We start from the raw sequence: 20,161 nt of genomic DNA on the forward strand, positions 1-20,161 counted from the left end.
TGTGTCGGTCTATGGTTCAGCTTGTGTTATTTTGTCTTAAATCTATACCAACTTTAGATTTAGATTATCTGATGTGTTTTGCCTGCGAGCCATAACGACATTTAGTGTGTCTCGCATCTGCCCGCCTTATAACACTGTACCTACTAAATTAACATTTAACAAGTCTATATTTCTTCTAGGAGGGTTATATATAGCATGATATATTCTGCTATTGCAGCTGACACATATGTTCCTTGGTTTGGAAGTTAAGTACCTTTAAGGTAGTAAAAGATAGTTAGAAATTGTCTTTTAATCATTTTGATGCCTTGTCAATGAAATACACGCGTGTATACACTAAAACAAAGATATCGTAAATGTTTTATTAAAAACCCAATACATTAAATAACTTTTTTAAAAATGAGATCATTTCTACCACAGGTACAGGTACACCGAGCACCACATGAAATACACAGGTGAGCATTAGGACGAGGTCGATGACAATGTGCAGTCAGTGAACATAAGGTTGTGTTTGAGATGAGACGGAACACTCAGGGAAAAGACCGCCTTCCGCACGTTTACAGGCTTAATGTGATCACGAACTACCACCCTGGCCAGGTGCTGAAGGCTGGGTACTTTCTTACATTCCAGACACAGTCTCTGATATAGCTCAAATGGTTTGTTTCTTCCTACTTTCTGTTTTCCTTTCTTCTCTAAATAATTTGTCTTGCAAACGAATCCGTACCGTATTAACTGTCTGGCTAAATTCAATCTCAACCTAGAGTGAAAACTGTGTATGTCTTTTGCAAACTTCAGTAGTTTAGTCAGCGGTGTTTCCCCCTCGTTGTTTGTTATGTTGAATTTCGCCCCGCAGTTGATCAAAGTGTCAATGGTATCAACGTTACACCTACTGCAAGCTATGTGTAGAGGGGTCTCGTTATGAACAACGTCCGTTTGATTGACGTCACAGCCTAACTCCACAAGACGTAAAATCATTTCAGGTGAGTGAGCAGCCGCCAGGTGTATGGGTTGTTTTCCGCTAATGCCCGTGCTTTTAGGATCCACCCCTCGTGATACTAGCCAACTCACTAAGTCAGCCTACAAGCAAGAAATATTTGTTATTGAACAGAAAGACAATAAGGAAAACAGTTCTAATGTCTTTGATGTTGGAGATGTTATTTTATACCTTGTTGGAGATGTTGGACATTATGACTGGAAATATTAGTGTTTCTCCTCTTCTGTCCCTTAAGCATACATCGGCTCCCCCATCCACCAAAGCTTTAATCAATCTCTCCTGTCCTTGGGCCACAGCAGCGTGTAAGAATGTCGTACCGTTAATTTGTCCACAGGGGTCCCCACCTCTCTCGATCAGCGTCCCACACACAGCATCGTTCCCACTAGCGACTGCCACGGTGAGTAGTTTGGTAACGAGGCTTCGGTGGCCGAGTGTTGTTGCCAAGAACCCCTCATCCACATGACACAACAGCCTCACCAGCAAGTCAACAGAACCCGACTTCGCAACACATGTTAAAAGTTCTATACACTGACTGGATAGATCCGAAAGTTTTGACGTTCCAAAATGAATTTTCAAGATGGGGTCTACGACATCGAGATAGCCCATGGTTATGCAGTAGTGTAGTGCTCCTATCGCTTCTTCTTTCGTTGCAGATGGATTGATCAAGTCCATGTTGAAATTAATCCAAGTCTGAAAAGGGAGAGAATGTCCAGCGTTAGCTAGGTGCCTCCGATCCTTTTAACGGTATATTACAACACATTCCCACCATACTGATACATGTGACCGGTATAATAGGATTACATGTACGCCTTGGTGTTTAAATATTGTGGTTGTAATGTCAGATGAAAATATGTTCGCACTTCCTCATAAAAAAGGGTTATTTTTGCAAGGAACTGAAAAATTTATTGGGTGGCAGTTAAAACAAAACATGTCAATACACGATAATCGATTCGGAGGAAGTGGGTGTTTGTTATCTTTTGAAATCTAGAACTTCTTTGGTACTTTAATACTAATATTGCAATATCGTCGTAAAATTTACAAGTGTGTTGATTACTTGGCGTTTAACATTAACTAGTGCTTTAAGCGGATATGAATGTCTGAAAGAAGTTATTTGCATTGAGGATATTTGCAATGGGATTGTTTGTAATATATTATTTTAATTACCCATATAAAGTCTGTGTTTAGAATTTCACGTGTCAAATCTAGAATTGTCCGACGCGGAGTCAACATGCATTAACTGTGCAGCCCAACTAAAAGGACTCAATGCTACATTTGAAGTACAACAAAGTGAAATAGCATGTTTAGTTTAGCGAGTACAAAAATAGAAAGGTATATAATCACGATAATTGCTGACAATTATAAATCTCAGCACGAACACATGCATTTGTCATTCCGAGAATATGTTATTAAAGTTTGTGCTTAATTGTTATTCGATCTTGGCGTATACATTGATGGTATGTGTTGTTGTTGTTGTTTTAAATTGCGCATTCACGACAAATTATAAAATCAAAGTTTTCAAAAATCCATGCCAAAAATACACACATTACAGTTCTCAAATAAACAAAACTTGCACATATTAAAGTTCTCGAACCAAAAAATCGAACAACAAAAATACGAAAGATCAACAAAAAAAGCACGACCTACCTTCCCTCCTATTCGATAATTAGTGCTGGTTGTTGGTAAATTGGGTTGTGTGATATAAGTACACTGGACCCCCGACAGCAATCCCAGTTGCGCCACTTGTCATTTTTGAGTAAACACGATTTCCCTATAATTATAAATGAGATATGCTTTATAATTACCGGTATACCCCGAATGACTAATCTAGAAGTCTTTAAGAAAACAGACAAGCCTGGCTTCCTGGGGGCAGAGGTTAATCTTTAAATGCTTTTGATTTTTGTCGGGTATTAATCAAAGGCTTTAATACAAGACAGTTCCTGAACTAAATAATGTTAACTCCAGCTGGGAAATAATCATTTTTATTGAGTAGGTTGCTATTAAAAGGAAATGATATTCAATTGATCTAATGATAAATGGTTTATATGATGACTTCAGTTTAATAAATGAATTGATTTTTAGGTTCACGATTTTAAACATTTCTTATCTTAAGACATCCGTTTTGAATGTCGAGCTCAGCATATTGAATACGCCAGTAATGGGTTTCAAGTCGTTTGGAAAAAGAATGAAAACACTTTAAAACTTTTAACGATAGTGCAAACTTGAGACATGAAAATGCGGTGTAAATCACATAGAATGCGTACGCGTGCACGCAAGTTGTGTTACTTACCAATTACATTGGTGCTTGGTGAAAGTTTTGTCTTCACATAGGATTACATAAATTTACGACAAGTGTTTCAATCAGCGTTTTGTGATCTAATACGGATTTATCAATAATAAGTCTGCCAAGCCGTGTAAACGGGTCTACAGGTTGTAATTAGATTAACGACGGCAGGAACTACGCCAAAGTCAATACTAATTTAACATGCCGACACAACAATGAAACTTTTCTTTCTTTCTTTTTGTGTCAACAGAATATAACTCAAACAGCCATTAATTTCTTTCCTGACATTGAAAAAAGCTGTAATTAAATCGGGGTCCGACACGGCCTATCTAAAGAAATAATCTTGGCAATGCTAGTTTAAACTGTATTTATTTAAAAAAAAACCCAACCAAGAACATGATTTAAATACATCATTTGAATTGTCGAGATTGGAAAACAAGAGCATAATTATGCATTTATATCAATTCCTCTCTCATTAGTGTAAATTAACAAATGGCAATGTTGATTACAAGTCTGTAATAAAATATATTCAGTTAAAAAAGATGTTTCTATTTTAAAACGATTTAAGCCTAACATTTCCCAACAAATGAAAGAAAGTCCTAACTCTGAGGAAACAAGCTTTCTAGACGTTCCGTCCCATTATCAATCCGTCCCTTAGTCGATTCGTCCCATTACCGATCCGTCCCTAGACTATCCGTCCCCTAGTTAATACGTCCCCTAGTCGATCCGGCCCAGAAAAAATAATTACCTTTTTCCAAGCTATTTACAGTACTGAATTAGTTTAATTCATCTGCGTATTTCATCTTCATGGTGTGTGTGGCTGTGTGCCGCTGATATCTTCTGTCATCAGGTAGGATGACAATAATATGCTGTTTTGATATTTGACAGCTTTTTCAAAGATCATTATACACATCACAATATTCGATAAAGTGGGCTTCACTTTCAATACAAAGAATAGTTAGGTTACTGTAAGCTCGTAATTAATGACCAAAGGTTGCACAACAATGCAGTTATAAAACTGTTTTCACTCAGGTGTTTTCACAATAATCAGTAGACAGGGGACACACATTTACATTGATTGCTATACATATTTAAATAACGATGTTTCTACAATAGTTAATGAGCACACATTTTCATAACCATCGCACTTCAAACAAAAATTATAAATCCTAAATAAACAATTTTATTTACACGTCTAATTTCGGCAGTTATCTAATAGCAGGGGCCCTACTGGGCAGTCTGCGCTATAAATCTACTGTACACCATCGCCAGTTATCTAATTTTGATAACTAACTGCAATATATATGCAAAAACGTCCCTTTGTCTTAAGTAATTATTCATTTATTATATCTTTGATAAAAAAAATTGGAGGGGCCGGATCGACTAAGCAAAATGGGCCGAATCGACCGTGGGACGGACCGTCTAGGGACGGACCGACTGTGGGACGGAACGACCTGATACCAACAAATAATATTATACTGTGTATTCACACACAACTAAAATGTTTGTACTATATATTCTGAAAATAAATCTATACATTAATGCATAATGTACACAAAAATGGAATGGATCAGAATTGATCATTTTAAATGTACATTTTATATCAAATTTTATTTCATTTTGGAGGTCAGTGGAATGACTACATGTATCTGATTATAACCCGATTTCCTTTTTGCTATCCGTAGTCAAGGTGGCGAACACGTGAATTTGGCATGACATATTACCCAGAAAAATGACGACAAAAGTCAACACAAGGGAAAATTCAATCGAGTAAGTAACACCTTTATCGATAACGAATATATCAACATTTTAAAATTTTTCTCAAGAACAAATCTCTACTAAAATGGTAGTTCTATGTACGACAAAAGCAGAGAACACTAACGACAGTTTTTTCGTGGTCGGAAAGTTTTTGACTGAAAACAAAAAACTATCAATGTTCTCTGCTTCTATCGCACACGTAGAACTACCATTTTAGTATAGATTTGTTTCTGAGAAAATCCTTCAATTGTTGATATAAGTTATGTGACAATTCCTTATTGATAAAGGTGTTACTTACTCGTTTGCATTTTCCCTTGTGTTGTTGTCGTAAATTTTCCGGTTAATAGGTCATGCCAAAGTCACGTGATTCGCCAGGTGTGTATTGAATACTGCAGCAGGAAAAAGATACAGATTATGTCCAAATGCAACTACAAGTCAAAAGAACCATTAAAAATGTTGTTCATCAAAGACTATTATATGAATATGATTTTCCAACCATTTCAAAATCATAATATCTGTTTACAAAAACTACAGTATCATCAAGCCCAGCGACTTGTGGCTTAGTGTGTAATAAATGGAGCTGAAAAAAGCTGATCTTAATCAGATTGCACCTTTAACTGACACTCATCAAAGCATCATCAGTTGAAGAGATAAAATGTATGTATAAGGCTAAAATTCAACTTCTTCCATTTTATACCAACCAAGAAAAGTGCTCAAAGACTAAAAAGAAAACATGAAAAAATTCATTTTTCTATACTTTTTCTTCAAATCCCTATTACAGATTTCTTTTTCTTGAATTTTAGTGTACATGTATGTCTTATTTTTCAATTTGTTGAAAATGTTGTCCAAAATGCATTCATATTTCCTTTCTACATAAATATTTATCCATGGGTTGCAAGGACCAAATAATTTTGGTCAAAAGGGTTTTCATTTAGATTTCCAATTTATGGATTACAAAGGTATGGAGCATGTGGCAGTGCGATGTTCAGTGGCTTGAATCCTAGACTGGCCATATATCGTTGGCCATAGTACTCCATCTGTATTCTCAATACATGCAGCTGTTAAACACCCCTCCAGCAGAATCTAGGACTTTCGAACAACTGCTTAGTCATCATATGTATGAGCTTCAGTAGTAACAGTGTGTTTCAGTACACACTATACAACATGGCTATATGCAAAGGTCAATCAGACTGACCACTGACATTATCACTTGTACAGTAAATATCTACTTCTGATTGAGTTCTTGGTTACTTCAATGTTACAGGAACACCCTTATCTGCTGACACAGTTGATATCCAGTTCACTCCATTCTCCAGCATCTTTAGCCATCATCAAGATTTTTTCAAGTGGACATTGACAGAAGCTAATGCATCCACTGCCCACTTTGGGTAGTCACCATTAGAGTAGAGTTTGTCGAAGAAGTCCTGAATGAATTCTGGGAAGGTGTCCTCCATTATATTCTTGTGCATAGTTCTCATTAACCTCAACTACAAAGGTAAAACCAGGGGTAAATTAAACAATATTGATTGCTTTCAAATTGAAATGACTATTGAAGATGTGATTAATTGTCATTTACAATGTGTCCAAAATTAAATGACTTTTAAGTAATCATCATTTAGGAAGAGTTTCCTTTTTTGAATTTCTCATTTAAACACTACTATATTAGATTACCAAACGAGAGAAAAAAACGTATCATTCCATTTTTTGTTACACTTGGCATTTACTTTAAAGACTATGATAATAATAATAATATTTGATGAAACTAATTTGGGGCCCTTGAGGGCATACAATAAAGAGCAACATACAAAAGACAAAAGTCAAAATTAATAGAAGTAACATGTTGATATAAAAAAGAAGAAGAGAAAAATACACTGACAACAGAAGATTAAAGCACTACATGAACTCTATATAGAATGTTTATAAATCTTTCACTTAAATCCTGCCTCAAGTGTCAATATAACATTATTGCTTAATTCAGTTGTCATGAAAAAATAAATAAACAAAAATAGTGTCACAGAGAATAATAACAAACAAGTATCTTATACACTACATTGTGGACATCGATCAGGCAACAAATAAGTTTATTTGTTTTACATCCCGTAAATTTTTTTTCACTCATATTGAGACGTCACCAGCTGTAGGTGAAGTACCACAAATTTAGACCTATGCTTACGGCCATAGCAGTGAGGGTTCTTTAACGCGCCAATCCCTGCCGCAACATTTTAAGGTCATATCCAAAAGACCCGCAATTCTCACTTCTAAATACCTAGCATTTGGCAATGGAGCAATGACTACTTATGTTTACGTCTTAGGTTTGACATAGCCACAACACGAGCAGGGCTCAAATTCACGACTTCTTGGTTACAGACAAGGTGAATGCTCTACCACTGAGTTATCATGACTGGTACAACAAATAGGTATACCTGGTACAGTACATTGTGGGTAGTGATCAGAGAACAAGTACCTGGTACAATGCATTGTGGGTAGTGACCAGAGAACAAGTACCTGGTACACTACATTGTGGGTAGTGATCAGAGAATAAGTACCTGGTACACTGCATTGTAGGTAGTGACCAGTGAATAAGTATCTGATACAATGCATTGTGGGTAGTGATCAGTGAATAAGTACCTGGTACACTGCATTGTGGGTAGTGACCAGAGAATAAGTAACTGGTACACTGCATTGTGGGTAGTGATCAGAGAATAAGTACCTGGTAAACTACTTTGTGGGTAGTGATCAGAGCAAAACCAAACAAGTACCTGGTAAACTACATTGTGGGTAGTGATCAGAGCAAAACCAAACAAGTACCTGGTAAACTACATTGTGAGTAGTGATCAGAGAATAAGTACCTGGTAAACTACATTGTGGGTAGTGATCAGAGAATAAGTACCTGGTAAACTACATTGTGAGTAGTGATCAGAGAATAAGTACCTAGTAAACTACATTGTGGGTAGTGATCAGAGAATAAGTACCTGGTAAACTACATTGTGAGTAGTGATCAGTGAATAAGTACCTGGTAAACTACATTGTGGGTAGTGATCAGAGAATAAGTACCTGGTAAACTACATTGTGGGTAGTGATCAGAGAATAAGTACCTGGTAAACTACATTGTGAGTAGTGATCAGTGAATAAGTACCTGGTAAACTACATTGTGGGTAGTGATCAGAGAATAAGTACCTGGTAAACTACATTGTGGGTAGTGATCAGAGCAAAACCAAACAAGTACCTGGTATGCGATATTGTGGGTGGTCATTAGGGAACATGATACAGCTTCATTCTCTACCAAACCATGAAGGTAAGCTCTGGTGTAATTCTTACAGGTAGAACATATACAGTCTTCTTCAATTGGTCGAAAATCTTCAGCAAATTCTGGTCGATGTAAAACTAGGGTTCCTGTGGTAGTCAATGCATTACCAAATCTCTGTTAAATAAAAACTATCTATTAATAATTTCTTAATTAGGGAGACACTACAGCTCATTTTCCATATTTTAATCTTGTGTCTTTTCAAAAATGATACAATGAAATATATATTTACAGAACATGATTTTCCCCCCCAGTTTTAACAACTTTTATTCAGGTATATAGTTATATAGTCAGGTTTTTACACAACCCTTACAACCCAACCTGACCAGGGGTACAGGGTTTTAAAAATTCCAACTCTTTCAATCACACATTCACACAGACAGACATTCATACTAAACAAATGCCAGAAGTAAAGAAAGTAGAGAAAAATGACAATGTACTCTGGCTGAGTTCATAAATATCATACTATAGCAACAAAAGTGTTGTTTTTACTTTTAATAAGTCATTTAAATGCCCCTTTTGGGGATCTTTTTGAATATTTTTTCCATTATGAGATTATTCCCACGTGTGTTTCACCTAGCTCTTGTTTGTGTCATGTGTACTGTTCCCTGAGGTAAATTTTAGTTTGTGCTTGAGTTTTCTATGATATATATTTTTTTTTTCCCTACCCCTTTTCTTATAGAATCTGTCAAAATTTTAGGTCTACCCACTGTACACTTTCTCTCACTGGACAACATGCTGCAATATTTGCATTCTGTGGGCATGCGTCTAACTACTAATAGGTAGAGACTGTCAATGTTTTTTGTATGGACCACAAAAAAAATATATTTTTGTGATAAAACAAGAATTTTCAACTTTAAAAATGTATTATTTTAGCAAAGTTCAAACATTCAACTATGCAACAAAATTTTATTAAGTTATAGTAAAATTGTTATTTCATGATTTTTGAGCAAAATGAGCTGTACACTCTTAGATATCATGAGAGCCTTTACTAAACACAATTCTCATTGACAGATGAAAACTTACTGCAGTTCTAGTAGGAAAAACACAGTCGAACATATCACAGCCAAGAGCCACACACACCACAAGGTCAACAGCAAACCTGTCAATGTAATGGCTATCAATTCAATGTTCCTGTAACGGATGTCAATGTAATGTCCCTGTAATGGCTGTCAATGTAATGTTCCTGTAATGACTGTCAATGTAATGTCCCTGTAATGACTGTCAATGTAATGTCCCTGTAATGGCTGTCAATGTAATGTTCCTGTAATGACTGTCAATGTAATGTCCTTGTAATGGCTGTCAATGTAATGTCCCTGTAATGGATGTCAATGTAATGTTCCTGTAATGGATGTCAATGTAATGTTCCTGTAATGACTGTCAATGTAATGTTCCTGTAATGACTGTCAATGTAATGTCCTTGTAATGGCTGTCAATGTAATGTCCCTGTAATGGATGTCAATGTAATGTTCCTGTAATGGATGTCAATGTAATGTTCCTGTAATGACTGTCAATGTAATGTTCCTGTAATGACTGTCAATGTAATGTTTCTGTAATGACTGTCAATGTAATGTTCCTGTAATGACTGTCAATGTAATGTCCCTGTAATGGATGTCAATGTAATGTCAGTATAATGTTCCTGTAATGACTGTCAATGTAATGTCCCTGTAATGGATGTCAATGTAATGTCCCTGTACTGGCTGTCAATATAATGTTCTGTAATGGATGTCAATGTAATGGATTTCAATGTAATGTTCCTGTAATGGCTGTCAATGTAATGTTCCTGTAATGACTGTCAATGTAATGTTCCTGTAATGGCTGTCAATGTACTGTCCCTGTAATGAATGTCAATGTAATGTCCCTGTAATGGATGTCAATGTAATGTCCCTGTAATGGATGTCAATGTAATGTCCCTGTAATGGATGTCAATGCAATGGATGTCAATGTAATGGATGTCAATGTAATGTCAATGTAAAGGATGTCAATGTAATGTTCCTGTAATGACTGTCAATGTAATGTCCCTGTAATGGATGTCAATGTAATGTCCCTGTAATGGCTGTCAATGTAATGTTCCTGTAATGGATGTCAATGTAATGTCCCTGTAATGGATGTCAATGTAATGTTCCTGTAATGGATGTCAATGTAATGTTTCTGTAATGGATGTCAATGTAATGTCCCTGTAATGACTGTCAATGTACTGTCCTTGTAATGGATGTCAATGTAATGTCCCTGTAATGGGCGATAATACCAAAATATTTACCCCTCTGTGTAAGGAAAGCCCTGGGTGTTATATTACTCTCTGCCTACAGCATTGGGCGACATAATACCCCAGGACTTTCCTGTCACCCAGGGGCAAATATTCTGGTATGATGCCCTCTAAGTCACGCAATATATGTATAAATGTCAGTGAAATAGCTGTCAATATAATATCACTGAAAATGGCTGTCTACGTAATGTCGCTGTAAAGGCTAAAGAGCATTCATTTTAATGAAGAAAATATTCAATTCATGCCTAGCTGTAAGAAATTCAAATGATTTCAAAATCTCACCCCACTCCCATCAAGTAACGTGGTTTGCCCTTTGGTAAATGGTCAGTTGATATATTCACCATTCTCCAAAATTCATCCTTCGACTCTCCTCCACTTAAGCCACCAATGGCAAAGCCTGGTACTTCTCTCTTGGTCAGTTCTGTAAATATATTTAGGGGTAGACAATAGCTTTTTTTAAGTGAAGTTTCCACTAAGTCTAGTGCTTGTTGACTTTTCCTACTGTCAAATAAACAATAAAATGCTTTCTTTGTTATTTCATCGGGTGATGAAGGTAGCAGGCATTGCAGAAAAAATGCATAACCCGCACGTTATACAATATTTTTCTGCAATGATTGCTACCTTCATCACTCAATGAAATAACAAAGAAAGACATTTTATTGTTTTGATATATTTATATCTTTATATACAGTAAAATATCTGTATCTCGAATATGGTTTATCTCGAATACCCCGCTTGAGTCGAAGTCGACCGCTGGTCCCGGCCGTTTTCCCTATATAAATGATTTTAAAAAACTTCTGATATTTCGAACACGGTAATCTCGAATACTACGCTTATGTCGAAGTATTTTCAAGGTTCCATACCCTAAATTCACCTGGTTTATCTCGAAGTGCAGTAAATTTTCCGCTCTGCTTACCATACCTGGCGTCGCTAAGGCACACATTCACACCCGCGGCTACATCAATTATAATTAATGACCGCTAATCCACACTCGCCTTTTCCGAGTAAACCCAGGTCGCAATAAATGGTTCAACAGCTTGGGTAATTAGTGTAGCCTTCCAACATTACAGCTAAAGTTCACCGCCAATTACGAAGTAACACACCCGATTCCAGGGATGGTCTTTTGAATGACAAACGCTCTATCATTAACATGTGGGTGAGATAAACGCACAAAATCGTCGAAGTACACTTGAAGGTAATGTTCGTAATAACGATAATGCATTTAATAATACATGCTTCATCATTAAAACTAGTACAGAGAAAACACGAAAATTTATTTAATAAACATTTAAAAGTTTGGTTTTTTTTAATCCGTCTTTTTAGTTTCTTATGTGACAGGTTCTTTGATTACAACGCAATAACGACATCCCAGTCGAGTCTGGAAATCAGTAAACTTAAAGCAAGCAGGCACGATCATCTTAATTTTGAAACACATTGTGAATTCAATTGGATGTTTATATATATTAAAAAAATGAAATGTTTGTCTTTGAAATTCCACAATATTAATTTATCAACTTGTATTAAACTATAAGAAACGGCAACGGGATTTTTGTTTATAATGCAAATCCCATACTATGCATCAAATATCCTCCTTAAAAAAAATAAATATCCAAGATCGATTTTGGATATCTCGAACCCCTGGATATCTCGAAGTTTTTTCGTGGTCCCTCGGACTTCGAGATAGAGATATTTTACTGTACCTATTAAAAATATAAACTAGAATGAAATACTAAAATATATTGGTTGACCCATTCCTTACGTTAAATGGAACAGCCAATGCACCCTTTGGCCTTGATGCCACTCCATATGCAGACAGATGGTAGTAAACAAAACCAGATCGAACTAGTTTGCAAAAAACATGTATTCATTGTCTATGATGAAAGATTAATGAGTGGTATTAAAAAATTTGTGACAACCCTCTAAACAAGAATATCAGTAAAACTGATGGATGCACCCCGAAATGTATCTAACCAATTAACTACTTCATATGAATGACTCACACAATGATCAATAACTGTTGAAATATTGTTGAAATGAAGGTTTCTTTTTCATATGTTGAGTGACATTCACCTTTACAAAATGACCTTGAGTGATGTTTGTCTGAAAGCTATTTCCCTATTACTTATTTGTGTGATATATAATCAATACCTGTTCAAAACTATTAAAATAAGGCAGTTTTTCCATATATAAGGTATATATGTATTAAGTGACATTGACCTTTCCAAAACGACCTTGAGAAACCTTTGTCTAACAGTTAGAATATTGTTGAAATGAAGTATTTTCATATATAACGTATGTGTTCTGAGTGACCTTGACCTTCACAAAATGACCTTGAGTGATTTTGCTTGAAAGCTATTTGCTTATTACTTATTTGTGTGATTACCATCAATACCTGTTCAAAAACTGTTGAAATAAAGTTTTCTGGACCAGTGATTCTTCAGAAGAAGATTTTTAATGATTTCCCTATATATTTGTATGTAAAACTTTGATCCCCTATTGTGGCCCCATCCTACCCTCCTCAAGGGGGGGGGGGGGGGGGGGGGAGGGGGGCATGATTTTAACAAACTTGAATCTGCACTATGTCAACATGCTTTCATGTCAATAAGTACTTTACCCAGTGGTTCTTGAGAAGAAGATTCCTAAAGATTTTCCCTATATACAAGTATTTGTATGTAAAACTTTGATCCCTTATAGTGGCCCAATCCCCCCCCTGTTGATTCTAAGACTCATATCTACTTGAGCCCCAAAAGGGTTATGCCATATATGGCCATATCATCTTAATTATAGATGACAGTGACCTTGATTTTGGGTGTGACACACCTTCTACTAACGATGCATTAACTGACGAAGTTTGATGATTCTACATGAAATAATTGTCCAGTAATGAGTTAGACATGATTTTGCCATATTTGGCCATATCGTCTTAATCAAAGGTTATGGTGACCTAACTTTAAAGGGACTGGTTCACGATTTTTGAACAAAATATTTTTTATTTTTGATGTTAAATATTAAAAGTATAACTCATTTAATGTTGACAACCAAAATTTTGACCTTCTGAATGCAAGAATAAAAGCTCTATTTTAGCCTTCAATATGTGTTACATAAACAAAGACTCGAGTCTTTTTATGTATACAAACAAACAAGTGAAATATTAATTTTGTAATATAAAGCATCTTAATTTTGCATAGTCGCACATTCTAACTTTTAGATGTCACATTTTACCCGAAGAATGCTTGAAATGTGAAAGCTATAATAAACTTAGATCGATATCCATTTCTTTTGAAAATTTCGTAAACAATAACATACCACAATCTTTGTTTACAAAACAAATAATGAACTCTCTAAAATGAGCTTCTGTGATAATGCATAACCTTAATTTTTATGTGAAATCTTTTAAACATATTAGACAGTAGATTTTGATCATTAAAAGTGAAAAATAAAATTTTGGGGAAAATCGAGAGTCAGTCTCTTTAAAGTGCGACCCACGCTCTACCCAAGATGTATCAGCTGAAAAAGTTTGATTACTCTAGGTCTCATAGTATTTAAGTTGCAAGCCGGACACGGACCATAATACGTTCCATCTAAAGACAGGTGTATAAAATCTAAATGTCTGTAAACAAGAGGCCCATGGCCCACTTGAGTCACCTTGGCCCAAATTAAAGATTTTCCCCGACATATTCACATGTAAAACTTTGATCCCTATTGGGGTCCCACAGGGAACACTACGATGACCATACAATACTGTAACTGAGTTTAAGGTTAACTTGCCACTATGTAACACCCTGTAATATTACCTTGAGCACATTTTTTTCTGAGTTCTGGATTTAAACCACCTTGCACTATGGGAAATATATTCTGGTCATGTGGTCTCTTGTGAGCCTTTAAACACCTGTCCAACCATCGGATTGTCCTAAACTTGAAATAATCATATGTTAGGTAACCAAGGAACAAACAAACTGGCATATCAAAATGTACAAGAAAGAGTGAATTTATCTCTACTGGGCCAAGGCGTTCTGATACATTACTCTACTTACAAACCTCTGGCCTATTGTGCTATTTAAGGGCAAGAATGATTTCAGCACAGATGACCATGATAACACTGTATTGAAATTGTAGCTTTTTAAGTCAATTTCAATCCACATGACAATTGCATGTATCGGTGGTATCTTGCACAATGCATTGAGGATCATTAACTACTTGTAATAAATTCTAAGACATATATTTGAATATCATAACCCTTGTAAAGAATGTCAATGTATGCCACTTCAAAATTTTTTTTTTTTAAATATATCAGCGGTTTTTGAAGAGCTTATTATTAAATATTTTTTTGTGTGATTAACTTTTTGTAGATAATTTGCAAAGAACATTTACCAAATATTTTCTGTTGTTTTTACAGCATACAATATATTGATATTTATTTTGACAGGAAATCAGATAATTATCTGCTTTTTTTTCCACTTGCCTTTTCTATGTATAGTAATTAGGTGGTGTAGGACCCCCCCCCCCCCCCATTGTGTGACATACGTTGTACTTTGTTTTGAAATAAAGTTTTCAGTGTCGCACAAAAGTTTATATTGAATTCAAGCAGATTCCCATGATGAAAATATATTTTACACTATGTATACATGTATAATTATGGAATTTATTCTGTCTATGCATATATGTTTTATGACAATTTTCATCAAATTATTCTTAGGTGAGAATCTCGTAAGTTATTATAACTTGTGTTTAAACTTTTTGTACATTATAATAATAGTTTATTCACCAATCAAGGGCCCTCGGGGGGCATGTACATGAATTAACAGGCAATTAATTACAACAATGAAAATAAATAACAATCAATTAGAAGTACTACTGGTAATACTGACAGAGTTCACACTTCTGCACTGCACATATCTATATAATTATATATGAAATACTGATTACAGACAAGATTTAAATTAACAACATGATAAATAAAATAACCCAACTGCCTCACATAACAGTTACTGGGATAGCAGATAATGATAGTGTCGTGTGAATACTTATATAAAAGAGAATAATAGCATTATATGAAAGAATAAAAAAAACCAACAACAAACAAGAGGTACTGTGAGCAATGCTCACTAAGAATACCCCCCGCTTACCCCAATCTCCCAAAGGGTGTTGGTAATAGGTATAAACTACCTCTTTTCTGAGTGTAAAAAACAAATGGCATGACAAACCGAACCATATTGCTACTTCGATGTCCAGTGCGCGTGACCTTTGACCTTTTGACCCCAAAATCGATAGGGAACATCTTCATCCCATGGGTAGTCCATATGTATGATATGGTGACTGTAGGTGGAAAGGATAACGCTTTAGAGCCCGGAAACCATATTGCTACTTCGATGTCCAGTGCGCATGACCTTTGACCCCAAAATCGATAGGAAACATCTTCATCCCATGGGTAGTCCATATGTATGATATGGTGACAGCAGGTGGAAAGGATAATGCTTTAGAGCCCGGAAACCATATTGCTACTTCGATGTCCAGTGCACTTGACCTTTGACCTTTTGACCCCAAAATCGATAGGGAACATCTTCATCCCATGGGTAGTCCATATGTATGATATGGTGACTGCAGGTGGAAAGGTTAAGGCTTTAGAGCCCGGAAACCATATTGCTACTTCGATGTCCAGTGCACTTGACCTTTGACCTTTTGACCCCAAAATCGATAGGGAACATCTTCATCCCATGGGTAGTCCATATGTATGATATGGTGACTGTAGGTGGAAAGGATAAGGCTTTAGAGCCCGGAAACCATATTGCTACTTCGATGTCCAGTGCGCTTGTCCTTTGACCTTTTGACCCCAAAATCGATAGGGAACATCTTCATCCCATGGGTAGTCCATATGTATGATATGGTGACTGTAGGTGGAAAGGATAACGCTTTAGAGCCCGGAAACCATATTGCTTCTTCGATGTCCAGTGCGCTTGACCTTTGACCTTTTGACCCCAAAATCGATAGGGAACATCTTCATCCCATGGGTAGTCCATATGTATGATATGGTGACGGTAGGTGGAAAGGATAATGCTTTAGAGTCCGGAAACCATTGCGTCTACAGACGGACGGACGGACAACCCGATTCCAGTATACCCCCCCCACAACTTGTTGCGGGGGGTATAAAAACAACAAAAAACCCACAATATGTTGACCTGATTACAGGGAGCACCAAGGGACAGTGCCTGTTAACAGTCTGGTAATAAATTTATTGTACCAGACCGTTGGTCTTGTACTCCCAGTAACCAAGACAGCTTACTATTGTAAAGTAAAGGAAATGTGTAGGATGCAAAGACATGTATTTGCAGTATCACATTACACTGTTCAAAATCATCTTACTGAATACAGCATGCTAGTATATTACATATTTACACGCAGGATCCAGTTGTTCTGAATGTTTTATGTCTAAAGCAGGAAGGTTAGAATACTTATATAAAAGAGAATAACGTTATATGAGAGAATAAAAACACGATATGTTGACCTGACTACAGGGAGTACCAAGGGACAGTGCCTGTTAACAATCTGGTAGTAAATTGTTGTACCAGACTGTTGGTCTTGTACTCCCAGTAGCCAAGACAGCCTACAGGTGTAAAGTATGAAGAGAGAAAATGTGCATAATGCAATGAAATGTAACATTTGTAGTATTATATCCCACTGTTTAAAATCATCTTACTAATTTGGATGAGAATATTTTCATCTTCATTGGTCATTAGCCATATAAGTTTTTGATCACTGTCCATCTTTACAAAATTCTTCCATGATTTGTCTATCGTTTGGAATAAAATAACCCTTTCTTCTGATAAATGACTACATGAGAATAAAAAATGTTTTTCGTCATCCACTGAATTGTTGTTGCATCTTAGACAAAATCTCTCGTGTCGAGGGATTTTTTGGTAACGTCCCCTTTCAATGTTTATATACATGTACAATAAAATAAGTTCAAATCAAAGTGGATTGAAATTGCCTTCAAAAACAACATTCTCAATCCCGAATCTTTAAATAGTTTACACTGAAAAATGTTCCCATCCGTACTAGCTGCGAGAGGGCTGATAATTCGATGTTTACAAGAGACTCCATGCTGAGTTAGTGCATTGTGACATCAAAGGGTTTGACTAACAGATGAAAATCATAAACGCTGTATATTTCTTTCCTATTAATGTTCAGTGGTCTTTATATTATCACTGACATTCACATTAATTCGCAAAATGCCTTTCTAGTACATAAAGTCCTTTTTTCTACATATTAATAATTCATAAAGAATCAGTTCATTCAGAATATAAAACACAATCTTACATTCTCGACACCAAATGACTCTGAGCAGCAATTTCGCCAAATTAAGTACTTGCGTAATATACGGCATAATATACGGAATCTACTGCGTATCATAACAGCTAGACAGTACATCTCTTGATTGTTACTTGACACACCTGTACATGGCTTCTTCCACCCTTGGTCCTGTTACACAGCTGTGGACAACATCATCCAGCTGCATTATAATATCAGCACCTGTAATAATCATCACAAATTCATAAGAATATATTCTGCATCATCACCCTTCCTTTTTTTTTTTAAATATACATTTGTTACTTTAACTTCACTTCATTAATCACACAATCAGATAGCTGCAGAACTGTAGCTCTCCGGAAAAAAAAGTTATGTTGACAGGCTGAAGCGGGGTGGCACTGTAGTTCCAGTCTGTCAACATAATTTTTTTTTCAGAGAGGTTCAGTTCTGCAGCTAACAGTTAGAGATTTAAAAGAAATCATTTAGAGTTGATTACCAATGGTATTCTGTATCTGTATGGAGTGCTCTGGAGTCAACATCATTTCTGATCCATCATGAGGAGACTGGAATTTGACTCCCTCTTCTGTGATTTCTGCCAATTTCAGGAGAGATACCATCTGAAAGCCCCCACTGTCCTACAAATACCAATCAATCACCTGTAACAATCTTCTGAACACAGACAAAATCATTGCAATTATTATTTTGTTATGTAATAATTCCAATGTTATTTATTACATTGTTTTGATTGGACAAAAATAAAGCTAAACAAGAGTTTATACATCAATAAATCCGAAAACGCTATGTATTCATACACGCCTGAAAACAAATAACATAGTGCAGGGAAACTATTCAAATTTTTGCAATTGTTGATAAAGTGAACGAATTGGAATGGAATTATAAGAATCAAACATTCTTTTTGAAGAATTTATCGATGTGTAAACTCCGGACATTTTACTCACAAACTTAACGTGAGTAAAATGTCCGAAGTTTACACATCGATAAATTCTTCAAAAAGAATGTTTAATCCTATAATGAACACACTCCATGATAAAAGACCACACTAATCTCTCTTCATTTATTTGGGGTTCTCCTCTAACTATGTGTTCTGTTGAAAAACTGAGAATATATATAACTTACAGTTAGAAGAGCTCTGTCCCATTTCATAAATTCATGCAAACCACCAGCTTTCTCCAACAACTTTGGACCCTGGAACAAAAACAAAGTTCAGCTCGTAAAAGCTAGAGATATTTGCTTAAACCTAAAACTTGTGCACATCATACAAAATAAAAAAAACTTTTCTAGTCTTCATTTTACATGATATAGTCTACAAGACCAATCAAAATATAATACACTTATCTAAGTTTTTTTTAAATCTGATCCTTATATGCATGTCAGACATTAGAATAAAGTTACCAGTTGAAACAATGAAATGCTCTGTCACATCCTACTGGTCTAAAAGAATGTTTGATGGGTGAAACCTTTAGACTAGCAATTTTCAGTACATTAGTCACTGTCCCTCTTCATTTGAACAAATCACAGGAGTCGGCAGTTATATCAATAAAGGTACCCGTAAACAACAATCACTGAGCTTCGTGAGCAATCCTGTCACTGCTCTTGCTCATTAAGTGTTTGTTATTTACGTTGTAGACCTTTACAGATAGAGCTGCTGACCCCTGTGATGGAATCTAGAACATATTCATGTACTTTGAGGGAAATTTCGAAGATTCTGATAGATGATCCAAAGCCAAATTCAAAACACACCTTCTTTTAATAAATGGGTATCTTAGATTGTGTTTGCAATCTTTTTTTCAATCAAAGATGTGATTATATCATTTATTACAATTGTCCAGCATTTGGAGGTCCCTGGTTCAAAGTTGAAACCCACAGAGTGACAGGTGTTTGTTTCATAAAGTTGTCAAATTCATACAGTTCTATGTAGATTTAGGACATGTTTAATTATCTAACCACAGGTTACGTATACACACCGGTCTGTGACCTAAGTGGTACGTATTCCCCAATATGATCCGACAGTCTAACTCCCTAAGTTCATCAGGAACAAGTCCTTTCAGCGTTCCTTGCGTCCCAACAGGCATGAAAACAGGAGTATCCACTGTTGCATGCGGAAGTTTCATAAAACTGGCTCTTGCCTTTGTAGTTGAGCATTCTGCCAATATTTTGAATGAAAGAGCATGTGTTCCCTGTGAAGCCATTACTTCTGGAAATCCCCTTTCATGACCAATCATATTGAATTTTTCA

The 20,161-nt window shown here is 35.9% G+C and overlaps 2 protein-coding genes across 2 annotated transcripts; both read right to left on the reverse strand.

Annotated features, from left to right (window-relative positions):
- Positions 1 to 345: 345 nt before the first annotated feature.
- On the reverse strand, positions 346 to 2,772 carry LOC125680298 (ankyrin repeat and SOCS box protein 13-like). Its single transcript, XM_048919769.2, has 3 exons — positions 2,636 to 2,772; positions 1,163 to 1,681; positions 346 to 1,074 (listed from the first exon to the last, which is right to left on the reverse strand). The coding sequence occupies exons 2-3, from the start codon at positions 1,661 to 1,663 to the stop codon at positions 460 to 462; spliced, it is 1,116 nt and encodes a 371-aa protein (XP_048775726.2). The 5' UTR covers positions 1,664 to 1,681; positions 2,636 to 2,772; the 3' UTR covers positions 346 to 459.
- Positions 2,773 to 3,624: 852 nt separating this feature from the next.
- On the reverse strand, positions 3,625 to 20,149 carry LOC125680297 (queuine tRNA-ribosyltransferase catalytic subunit 1-like). Its single transcript, XM_048919768.2, has 9 exons — positions 19,891 to 20,149; positions 19,043 to 19,111; positions 18,402 to 18,540; positions 18,049 to 18,127; positions 14,395 to 14,510; positions 10,883 to 11,021; positions 9,361 to 9,436; positions 8,257 to 8,451; positions 3,625 to 6,517 (listed from the first exon to the last, which is right to left on the reverse strand). The coding sequence occupies exons 1-9, from the start codon at positions 20,146 to 20,148 to the stop codon at positions 6,362 to 6,364; spliced, it is 1,227 nt and encodes a 408-aa protein (XP_048775725.1). The 5' UTR covers position 20,149; the 3' UTR covers positions 3,625 to 6,361.
- Between the last annotated feature and the right edge of the window lie 12 nt (positions 20,150 to 20,161).

Source organism: Ostrea edulis, chromosome 2 (genome assembly GCF_947568905.1).
Source record: "Ostrea edulis chromosome 2, xbOstEdul1.1, whole genome shotgun sequence".
In the NCBI taxonomy this organism is placed as follows: domain Eukaryota; kingdom Metazoa; phylum Mollusca; class Bivalvia; order Ostreida; family Ostreidae; genus Ostrea; species Ostrea edulis.